Raw genomic sequence first — 12,717 nt, forward strand, 5'->3', positions numbered from 1 at the left:
TTTTGTACATTGAATATTTTAAAATATTTTATTTTTATATATAATAAAATTATTATGAATTCAAAGTAATCATATATATATATATATATATATAGAATAAGTAAATAATATATTTTTTATTTGTGGGAATAAATGCATCAATGACCAATCGACGTCAGGTGGATTATCATGAAACGAAACAGGACAAATAAATAACAGTAATAATATTTATAGTGTGAGATAAAAGATCGATGCAAAATTTTCCGTTCTGATGAAACAAAGATTTAAGATGCAATCCAAAAATAATTTTATGGAAAAAAAAGCCAACTTAGGAAGGGTTTTTTGATGGCCTTATACCAATTAATCAATGGAGATTTTTTTTCTCCTATAAATGCTCCCCAAATTTACAAATACTAACAATAAGAAAACCATCATAATATCATCTCTCTTTTTATTTTTCCAAGGCTTTTTTTTTTCTTATTAATGGAAGGCAAGCAAACCAGAGGCAGGCAAAAGATCGCAATAAAAAGGATAGAAAACGAAGATGACAGGCTCATCACATTCTCGAAACGTAGATCTGGGATCTACAAAAAGGCAAGCGAGTTGGTGACTCTATGCGGTGCTGAGGTTGCTGTGCTAGTGTTCTCACCAGCCGGCAAGGCTTTCTCCTTTGGCCATCCATCTATAGAATCTGTTGCAAATCGCTTTCTTGGACAGAACATAGCACCAAATGATAAAACCCAACCTCTTGTTGAGGCTCACAGAAAGGTGAGAATTAACGAGCTAAACCAGCAACACAATGAACTACTTAGCGAGGTGGAAGCTGAGAGAGACCGAGGAAAGCTGCTAAAGGAAGGGAAAAGTGAGAAATCAAGCCAAGGTTGGTGGGAAGTTCCCATTGATGAGCTTAGCCTGCAAGAGCTTAAGCAAATGAATGTGATGCTAGAAGAGTTTCATAAGAATTTGTACAAAAAAATTAATGAGCTCAGAAGAAATGGAGGTGCATCTTCATCATCTTTCCAAGCTCATACTGGCCATGCAACTAATATTCCATTTTGCCAGCTCTAATGCGAATGGGGCTAGTTCTTTCTCAATTTTTTCTTGAGGATGGATGCTTATGGGCATAAAATAATTAATCTTATGGGCATATTCTAGCTTTCAACACTTTGCTTCTGAGCATAAAATAACTTTCCATTAATCTTTTCATGTCTCTTTTTGTCTCAATAGTTTAAGACAAAGAAAATGGCTACTCTCTCTTTTGGAAAAACAAGCATAAAGTTCATGGCTGCTGACCTTATATAGTTCCATTACCCAAGATAACGCGTGCTGACTAGCTTTAATATATTTCATTAACCTCATTATATATGTTTTAAGATATGTTAATGAGTTGTACCAAAATTAATTTGCTCCTTTTCCTACAATATTTCAAGTTCGAATCTCATTTTTGTAATAAAAAAAAGAGAGCATATAACAATGAACAACTGTGATTGACCAATGGAATTTATTCAAACATATATTTTGTGACAAAAATAATAATAAAATACCAAAAACAATTGAAAAATTATGGATACATATTATCCTTGTGAAGACAAGGTGATGATTGGTTTTTCTTTTATTGAGACCGATAATTTCTAATACTTTCCTTTAAAATTTATATTTAGCTAACTTTAAATTTATTACAATGATTATTTTATTTTTTTTAATAAAAAAATTAATTAAAAATAATATTTGTTTTTAAATGAAAATCATAAATAATAATTATTCAGGATTTATTATCAGGGTTATTTTACACTATAATTTTATTGGATACATTCTCCCCCATTTAATATAATTTTAGAACATGAATCTTGATTTTTTTTTGTGTGATCCTAATTAAAAAAAATCAATTTGAAAAATAAGCTCTTGTCAAAAAATTGGATCAAAATTTATTCTATACTTGAAAATTTTAGTCAATTCAATCTTAATTAACTAAATTGCATTAAATTGTAAGATCAAGAATATCAAGTAAGATTTTGGAAGTTCTTAAGAGATAAAAAAACAACATTAATGTTTTTTTAATAAAAAATAAATAACAAGTATTGTAACTGTTTTAGGAATAATTGTTTTTTGAAGTTTTAAGAAATAAACAAATTCTGAAGTCATTAATTTGAAGAAAAAAACAATTTAAGCAATAAAACAATAAATTTATTAGAGGAAAAACTTAAAGTTTTGAAATGTATCAAGAATAAAAAAATTATTAATTTTTTAGAACTATATATATATATATATATAATTTTTAAAAGTATTTAAGTAATATTTTTTTTCATATCACTTAAACTTAAAAATTTTAAAAACTCAGTAAGAATAAAAATTTCAAAATTCGGAAGTTTGGATTTTTTTTTAAATTTAAGTAATTTCAAAAATACTATTAATTTTTATAATGGTTAAACATGGTGCAAAACTTTATCAAGAATTTAAGTTTTTCTAAAACAAAGATGAATTCTAATGATTGAGTATTTTCAAAATTCTTTAACTTCTTTGACTTTTTGAATATATTTATCATAAAGAAATATTAGTTTCTTTTTATTTTATACAACTATTGAAATTTTTTATTTTCATTAAAAAAGTTAATATTTGTTATTTGTTAAGTAATTTATAAATTTTAATTAGTATACAATCTAATGAAATTTAGTTCAATTGGGATAAATTGACTAAATTTTGTGAATCCAAAGTAAGTTGTAACAATATTTACATAGGAACCAATTCATTGAATTTAAACAAACACTTGTGATTAGGAGGGACTTTTCTTAAATGTACATAATTAGTATTTAAAAATGTATTTTTTATCAAGATTTGATATCATTATTTTGCACTTGAATTATCAATAACTTCTTAACTAAAACATGTTTTATAATAACAAGTATGATACTATAAAATATCTTTAATTTATGGTAAATGTTCATCGTCAATACAGGTCCATCACATAAATAAAAAGATTGATTGACGAGTTGAAGTACTAAAATTGAAAGGACAAAAAGAGGGTGAAGCTTAAAAAAGAGATGCTTGTTTAGTCCAAACTAAAACATTGTTCGGTAATTGAATTATAAGTGGAGTTGTAGAACTTGAATTTCAGTCTGCTTGATGACACGATCAAAAGATTGATGTCATTTCCTAAGTGCAAGACTGTTGAAGTAATAAATAACCAGGCAAGTCCGGAGTCGAACCACAGTGAGGTTAATTGTATAAATTATAAATAATAACAATACAACAACAACAATAACAAGAATAATAATACTACTAGTAGTAGTTGACATGACTAGAAGATTGATGTCTTCTCCCAAGTGCAAGAGTGTCGAAGTAATAAATAACCCGGCAAAACCGGGGTCGAACCACAGGGAGGTTAATTGTACAAATTATAAATAACAATAATACAACAACAATAATAACAACAACAACAACAATAATAATAGTAATAACAATAATAACAACAATGACAATAACAATAATAACTATAATAATAATAATAATAGTAGTAGTAGTAATAGTAGTAGTAGTAGTAGTAGTAGTAGTAGTAGTAATAGTAGTAGTAGTAGTAGTAGTAGTAGTAGTAGTAATAATAATAATAATAAAGACAAGAAGAAGATGATGATGAGAACTTAGAGATAGAAAATTAATGTAAGGATTAAACAATAATAATAACAAATGTCAAGGTTAGAGGTTTCACTAATGGTATGTCAAACAAGTATAATATAAACTCTTATTATTCAATTGGAAACCACACACAAAGGAGGTTCCAATCAGATTATATATTGTTAACATGATTACATTAGTCATCTTATTCAATTAATGCTAATACTTGTAAATCTCGTCAAGCATTCATGATTATAACTTATGTTAACAACAAATCAAGTTCCTTTCATAGCTCAGGTGTCGGTTATACCATACAGTATGGGCTATAAGAGTGCCAAGCATTTGTTGTACCAAGTGTTATACAACATAAATCAATATTAATCATTTAACAAGCAAAGTATTAAAGAGTGAACAAGATAACAAATATAAAACATGTTAGTATCAAACATTAAAGTCCATATTAAGTTTACATTATACTTATTCTTACACCATTAGTGTAACCTTTTCACCTTGACATAATAAACTTAGTTAGACATAATAAAAGAAAGAAAAATAAATAAACAAAATAAGAACATGAATAAGATTAAAGTTAACTAAGTAAATGCAAGGAAATGAAAGGCATAAACTTGATATTAATGAAAGCAAAGCATAAACATTACAAAAAATACAAAGAGAGAAAGGAAGAGCATGATCTTGATCTGAACACCAAGATGCCTAAATGCATGGCAAATGCCTCCTTTTATAGGCCAAAATTGGGAACTATTGATTTGATGACTAATTGATGAGTGGGTGGCCAACTCTTGACTTGGTGACAATCCTTATCTTCTCTTGTCTGCCCAAAATGTCATTGATAACGTCAAAATTGGAGCCACTTGAAAACATGAAAGTTGTAGGCAATTGTCTCAGCTTTCTTGTGTAAAACATTCAGCTCATTTGGACTTCTAGAACTCCAGATATGGCCAAAATACTGAACAGTGCTCGGGCTAGAGGACAGCTTCGGGCTTCTTTGTTGTTGCAATAATTTGGACTTGAAAATGGCCTTTCTAGATCTTGGGCTCCATATAAAAGTTGTAGGCCTCTGTCTTACCTTTCCATCATATAAAGTAGACCTAAATCTGAGATTTATAGCTCCAGATATGACCCAATTACCGAACAGTGTTCCGGTTTGGATTGCACCGACATCTCTTTTCTAATTTTGGTCATCTCTTTGCCCTTGCAATTTAAGTTCTTAAAGTCATCGATCAATCCTTTCATTTATGTGATAGGCCTGCATTTAAAATGAACATTTACCACAAATTAAAGGTATCTTATATTATTAGATATATTATTATAAAACATGCTTTAGTTAAGGAGTTATTGATACTTCAAGTGCAAAATGATGATATAAAACCATGATAAAAATGCACTTTTAAGTACTAATCACACCCCCCAACCAGCTTATTACTAGTCCCTAGTAATCAAAGCGTTAAAATAGTACTAATCAGTAGTATTAGTAGTAATAGAAGAAGAAGAAGAAGTTGATAAAAACCTTGAGATCGAAGATCAATGTAAGGATTAAACAATGATAACAACAAATGTTAAGGTTAAAGGATTCACAAATGGTATTTAAAATAAATATAGTATAAACTCTTATTATTCAACTAGAAACAATACACAAATGAGATTCCAATTGGATTATAAATTGTTAATATGATTACGTTAGTTATCTTATTCAAATAATGTTAATACTTGTAAATATTATCAGGTATTCATGATTATAACTTATGTTAACAACAAATTAAGTTCCATTCATAGCACAAGTGTCGGTTACATCATATAGTTGGAATGTGAAAGTATCAAGTATTTGTTATACTATGTGTTATACAACAAAAATTTAGATTAACCATTTAACAAGCAAAGTATTAAGAGTGAACAAGATAATAAATATAAAACATGTTAGTATCAAATATTAAAGTCCATGTTGAGTTTACACCATATTTATTCTTACACCATTAGTGTAACATTTTCACCTTGACATAATAAACTTAGCTAAACATAATGAAAGAGAGAAACATAAATAAACAAGATAAGAACATAAATAAGATAAAAGTAAACTATGTAAAGTAAAGGAATTGAAAGGCATAAATAAGATATTAATGAAAACAAAACTTAAGCATTACAAAAATACAACGAGAGAAAGTAAGAGCATGATCTTAATCTAGAAACCAAGATGCCTAAATGCATGACAAATGCCTCCTTTTATAGGCCAAAGTTAGAAACTATTGATTTGATGACTAATTATTGATTGGATAGCCAACCTTTGACTTGGTGACAATTCTTATCTTCTTGTCTACCTAAAACGTCACTAATAACGTTAGAATTTGAACCAACCTTCCACATAAAAGTTGTAGAAAATTGTCTCAACTTTCTAGAAAAACAAATTGAGGTCATTTGGACTTCTAGAACTCAAGATATGGGCTGAACACTGAACAATGTCTAGGCTGTAGGACAGATTCAAACTTCTTCATTGTTGCTATAATTTGAACTTAAAAACGGCCATTTTAAAACCATACCTCCACATGAAAGTTATAGGACTATATCTTACATTTCCATCCATATAAAGTAGACCTAAATCCAGATCTACAACTCCAGATATGACCCAAATATCAAACACTATTCTGGTTTGGACTACACTAGCATCTGTTTTCTAAGTTTGACCATATTTTTATCCTTTCAATTTCAGTACTTGAACTTATCAATCAGTTCTTTCATTTATGCGATAGTTCTACATTTAAGATGAACATTTACTATAAATTAAAGGTATTATATATTATTAGATATGTTATTATAAAACATGCTTTAGTTAAGGAGTTATTGATACTTCAAGTGCAAAATAATGATATAAAACCTTGATAAAATGTAATTTTAAGTACTAATCACACCCCCTAACCAACTTATTACTAGACCCTAGTAATCAAAGCGTTAAAATAGAAAAACAATTGACAAATTCCACAAAGCAAGGCATTTATCATTCAACTTCCATTAATCTATCAAGATAAACACACTCTCATTATATATATATATATATATATATATATATATATATACACACACACACACCTCTTAAATAAGATATTAATAAATCTTTTTTTTGTGTTCAATATATCAACACATAGTTATAGGGCTTTACTTAAAAGAAAACAAAATTTTTGTTATATTGTTTAAGGTTAACTGCCTTGGGTTGAGATTATTATCTTTTTCTTCTCTTTTTTCTTTTTTTTTTTATTAATATACATGTAATTTAAAAACACAATGCATCTTTAACCTATGTAACAAGCTTTTGGCTAATGACTCCCAGATTAGTTGGTCTTAGGGCATTAGGTATTGAGACACCTCTTCGAACTTAATAAATTGGGTTGCAGATACTGATATGTGGATAGTGTAATGTTTGATTTCTTTAAACTTTTCTCCTCAACTCATGTAACAAGTGGTAAGTCAATAACTCCCAAATCAGTTGACTTTAGGGTATTAGGTGTTAAAACACCTCTTCGGGCCTAATTGCTTAGGTTAAGGAGGTTATGAAACCAAACTTGTCTATGTTTTTATTATCATTATTTTTTTTATTTCTTTTTTTTATATACTACTCCTGTCCCCTAGTTGTTATCTTTAACAAAAGAACATAAATAACGTAATAATTTAATATGTAACCCACATTCATATGTTAAAATATGTGTGTTAAAATCAAGGTTTAAGAATACTTGTTAAATGAATATATGAGCAAAATTAAGTGATAACAATGTGAGAGTTTGTAAATCTGAATATTTCAAGAAGTATTTTAATAGACCTTGTTATGAATATTGCAAATAACCATTGAAAAATGTTAACCAAGATTACATCTCAAGAGTCAATAAAATTCTTCTTTACTCTGCCATCTTAGTAATAATAGTTTGCAAATGATTTATGAAAAAAAAACACAGTTAGTTTTTTTTTTAATATGAACTACTACCCTTTCTTCCCAACCAAAATAAAATAATGTATTATTAAGAAAACCAAAAGACACAAGGATTCACAAACAAAGACTCAAATCCAATCTAAGCTTTTAATGGCTTTTCTTAGTTGACCAATTTATGTGTCTCATGGAGGGATCAATTACTGGAGTGAAAGATTGTAGTTGTTCAATCAATTGTTCAGTAATAGCAGTAGAGATTATGATTTGTCATGCCGAAGATGTTAGAAATTCCTGTTCCACAGCATGATCAGGAAAAGACAACAATTTATCATAAAATCCATTAACATTTAACAGACATATGAGTTTATAGTTAATATGCAGTTGGCCCAGAGGTGATATAAAAGATCTCTTCCAATGTGCCAAACCACTTGGTAAGGCAATAAAGGCATTAGTGTATTTAAACATTGCATTCATTCGATCAAACATTGTAGAGATTTGTAGTTCCTCTCTAATTATTTTTCCAATGATATTCACTTGTGCTAAAGCTTTAAGGATAACCTCCATAAATTGACTACCTCCTAAAAATAGAGCTATTGACACTCCCCCTATTAATCCAAGGCTGCCTCCCCCATACACTAAATGAATCCTTTTCTCAACTAGTACCTGACCAAAATGATTTGTTGATTTTAAAAACTTTGTTTCTTTCTCAGGACTAGATCCACCGAAAGCACAAACATTTCTTATTTAATGACTTGAGGAACTTGTCATTTCTACACACTTCTATATCTATTGAATGTATGGGTTGAGTAGAAATGAAAGGAAGGAAAATAAGATTTTATATATGAGAAATTAAAAATGCAATCATACCATCTATATATAGGCTAGATGGAGTCTTGGTCTCTTCTCTCTCTCTTTATTTATTTATTTATATTATTTTTTTGAAAAAAAATATATGTATAGGTAGTTGTGATTATGACTTATACCTTCCCTTAGTTTTATGTCAAAGAATGGCTTAAACGCCGTATATGGATTGGAGATAGGCTTCCTATCTAGTTTTTTTAAAAAAAAACTAGCAAATAGGGTCTTTTTTAGTTAGATTTCTAAAACTAAGTTGATCATGTTCTTTATGGAAATGGAGTCATAAGTTATGAAATGCACAATAAACATCTCCACTAGGATATGTCTTAAAAGTTAATAAAATATTATCTAAAGATTCCTTATATTTTGAAATAAATCCTGACTTTTGACAATTTTCACAAGCTTTGCAGAATGCATGAGTCCTTGAACATGGTGGGCCTATAAAATCCATATTGTAAGATTCTTACAGTTATCTTTTTTATGAGAAATGACTCCTACATGCCTCAGAATGATAAAATTTAATGACATTACTTACCTCATTGTTGGAAATACATCTTTGAAATATTTGATCAGGATAATATTTGAATAACTTAGGGTCATCCCAATAAAAGTTCTTCACTTCATTTAAAAACTTTTCTTTTTCTTGGGTACTCCAATGAGTTGGCAAATCTCCTCAAGCAAGAAAATTTATATTTTTAGCAAACCAAGGCATTGAACTAAGAGAAAGTAAGGATTTGTCAAGAAAGTAATCATCGATTGGTGTAATGTCTGATTAGTACTTAAAAGTGCATTTTTATCAACATTTTATATCATTATTTTGCACTTGAAGTATCAATAACTCCTTAATTAAAGCATATTTTATAATAACATATCTAATAATGTAAGATACCTTTAATTTATGATAAATGTTCATCTTAAATACAAGCCTATCACATAAATAAAAGGATTGATTGATGAGTTAAAGTATTGAAATTGAAAGGACAAAGAGATGGCCAAACTTAGAAAAGAAATGCTGGTGTAGTCCAAACTAGAAGACTATTCAATAATTGGGTCATATCTAGAGTTGTAGATCTCTGATTAAGGTCTACCTTATATAGATGAAAAAGTAAGACATAGGTTTACAACTTTAATATGGAGGTCTAGTTTTAATAAGGTCATTTTCAAATTGTAGCACCAACAAAGATTTCTAAATATGTCTTATAGCCCAAACATTGTTGAGTGTTTAGCCCATATCTAGAGTTTTGGAAGGCCAAATGACCTCAATTTTTTTTTCCTAGAAAGTTGAGACAATTTCCTATAACTTTCATGTGGAGGTTTGATTCAAATTATAATGTCATCAATGATGTTTTATGTAGACAAGAAAAGATAAGGATTGTCACCAAATCAAGAGTTGGCCACCCACTCATCAATTAGTCATCAAATCAATAGTTCCAAATTTTGGCTTATAAAAGGAGGCATTTGGTATGCATTTAGACATCTTGGTTTCCAGATCAAGATCATGTTGTTGCTTTCTCTCTTTGTATTTTTGTATGCTTAAGTTTTGCTTTCATTAATATCTTGTTTATGCCTTTCAATTCCTCTCCTTTACTTAGTTAACTTTTATCTTATTTATGTTCTTATCTTACTTATTTATGTTTTTCTATTTTATTATGTTTAGCTAAGTTTATTATGTCAAGGTGAAAAGATTACACTAGTAGTGTAAGAATAAATATAGTGTAAACTCAACATGGACTTTAATATTTGATACTAACATGTTTTGTATTTGCTATCTTGTTCACTTTTTAATACTTTGCTTGTTAAATGATTAATCTAGATTTATGTTATATAACACTTTGTACAATAAATACTTTGTACTTTCATAGCCCCAACTGTATGGTATAACCTACACCTATGCTATGAAAGGAACTTGATTTATTGTTAACATAAGTTATAATCATGAATGCCTCACAATATTTAGAAGTATTAGCATTATTCGAATAAGATAATTAATATAATCTTGTTAATAATTTATAATTTGATTGTAACCTTCTTTGTGTGTGGTTTCCATTTGAGTAATATGAGTTTATACTATACTTGTTTGAAATACCATTAGTGGATCCTCTAATCTAGATATTTGTTGTTATTATTATTTGATCCTCACATTAATCTTCCATCTCAAAGTTCTCATCAACTTCTTCTTCTTCTTCTTCTTTACTACTATTACTATTGCTACCTCTACTACTACTATTAGTATTATTATTATTATTACTACTACTATTACTATTATAAGTAGTATTATTAGTATTATTATTGCTGTTGTTATATTATTATTATTTATGATTTATACAATTAACCTCCCTGTGGTTCGACCCCGAACTTACCGGGTTATTTATTTCTTCAACACTCCTATACTTGGGAGAAGACATGAATTTTTTAGTTGTGTGATTAGTACTTAAAAGTGCATTTTTATCATGGTTTTATATCATCATTTTGCACTTGAACTATCAATAACTCCTTAACTAAAATATGTTTTATAATAATGTATCTAATAATATAAGATACCTATAATTTGTGGTAAATGTCTATTTTTAATGTAGACCTATCACATAAATAAAAGGATTGATTGATGACTTGAAGAACTTAAATTGCAAGGATAAAGAGATGGCCAAACTTAGAAAAGAGATGTCGGTGCAATCCAAACCGGAATACTGTTCGGTAATTGGGTCATATCTAGAACCATATATCTCAGATTTAGGTCCAATTTATATGGATGGAAAGGTAAGACATAGGCCTACAACTTTCATATGGAGCCCAAGATCTAAAAATGCCATTATCAAGTCCAAATTGTAGCAACAACAAAGAAGCCCGAATCTGTCTTCCAGCCCGAGCACTGTTCGGTATTTTGGCCATATCTGGAGTTCTAGACGTCCAAATGAGCTGAATGTTTTACACAAGAAAGTTGAGACAATTGTCTACAACTTTCATGTTTGCAACTGGCTCCAATTTTGACGTTATCAATGACGTTTTGGGCAGACAAGAGAAGATAAGGATTGTCACCAAGTCAAAAGTTGGTCACCCACTTATCAATTAGTCATCAAATCAATAGTTTCCAATTTTGGCCTATAAAAGGAGGCATTTGCCATGCATTTAGGCATCTTGGTTTCCAGATCAAGATCATGCTCTTCCTTTCTCTCTTTGTATTTTTTATGCTTTGTTTTCATTAATATTAAGTTTATGCCTTTCATTTCCTTTCCTTTACTTAGTTAACTTTTATGTTCTTATATGCTTTACTTTCATTAATATCAAGTTTATGCCTTTCATTTCCTTACCATTACTTAGTTAACTTTTATGTTCTTATCTTGTTTATCTATTTTGCTTTCTTTCATTATGTCTAGCTAAGTTAGTTATGTCAAGGTGAAAAGGTTACACTAATGGTGTAAGAATAAGTATAATGTAAACTTAATATGGACTTTAATGTTTGATACTAACATGTTTTATATTTGCTATCTTGTTCACTCTTTAATACTTTGCTTGTTAAATGACTAATCTTGATTTATGTTGTATAACACTTGGTACAACAAATGCTTGGCACTTTCATAGCCCATAATGTATGGTATAACCGACACCTGAGCTATGAAAGAAACTTGATTTGTTGTTAACATAAGTTATAATCATGAATGCTTGATGAGATTTACAAGTATTAGCATTAATTGAATAAGATGACTAATGTAATCATGTTAACAATATATAATCTGATTGGAACCTCCTTTGTGTGTGGTTTCCAATTCAATAATAAGAGTTTATACTATACTTGTTTGATATACCATTAGTGGAACCTCTAACCTTGACATTTGTTATTATTATTGTTTAATCTTTACATTAATTTTCCATCTCGAAGTTCTCATCATCTTCTTCTTCTTCTCTTTCTTTATTATTATTATTATTACTACTACTACTACTACTACTACTACTACTACTACTACTACTACTACTACTACTACTACTACTACTACTACTACTACTACTACTACTACTACTACTACTACTACTACTACTACTACTACTACTACTACTACTACTACTACTACTACTACTACTACTACTACTACTACTACTACTACTACTACTACTACTACTACTACTACTACTACTACTACTACTACTACTACTACTACTACTACTACTACTACTACTACTACTACTACTACTACTACTACTACTACTACTACTACTACTACTACTACTACTACTACTACTACTACTACTACTACTACTACTACTACTTACTACTACTACTACTACTACTACTACTACTATTATTATTATTATTATTATTGTTATTATTATTGTTGTTATTATTGTTA

The 12,717-nt window shown here is 28.9% G+C and overlaps 1 protein-coding gene across 1 annotated transcript; it reads left to right on the forward strand.

Moving 5' to 3' along the window:
- Positions 1-462: 462 nt before the first annotated feature.
- LOC105118709 (agamous-like MADS-box protein AGL61) lies at positions 463-1,047 on the forward strand. The gene has a single exon (XM_011016720.1). It carries the CDS (start codon positions 463-465, stop codon positions 1,045-1,047), a length of 585 nt encoding a protein of 194 aa, XP_011015022.1.
- Positions 1,048-12,717: the final 11,670 nt, after the last annotated feature.

This window comes from Populus euphratica, unplaced genomic scaffold, assembly GCF_000495115.2.
Source record: "Populus euphratica unplaced genomic scaffold, PopEup_1.0 scaffold2122.1, whole genome shotgun sequence".
Lineage (NCBI taxonomy): Eukaryota > Viridiplantae > Streptophyta > Magnoliopsida > Malpighiales > Salicaceae > Populus > Populus euphratica.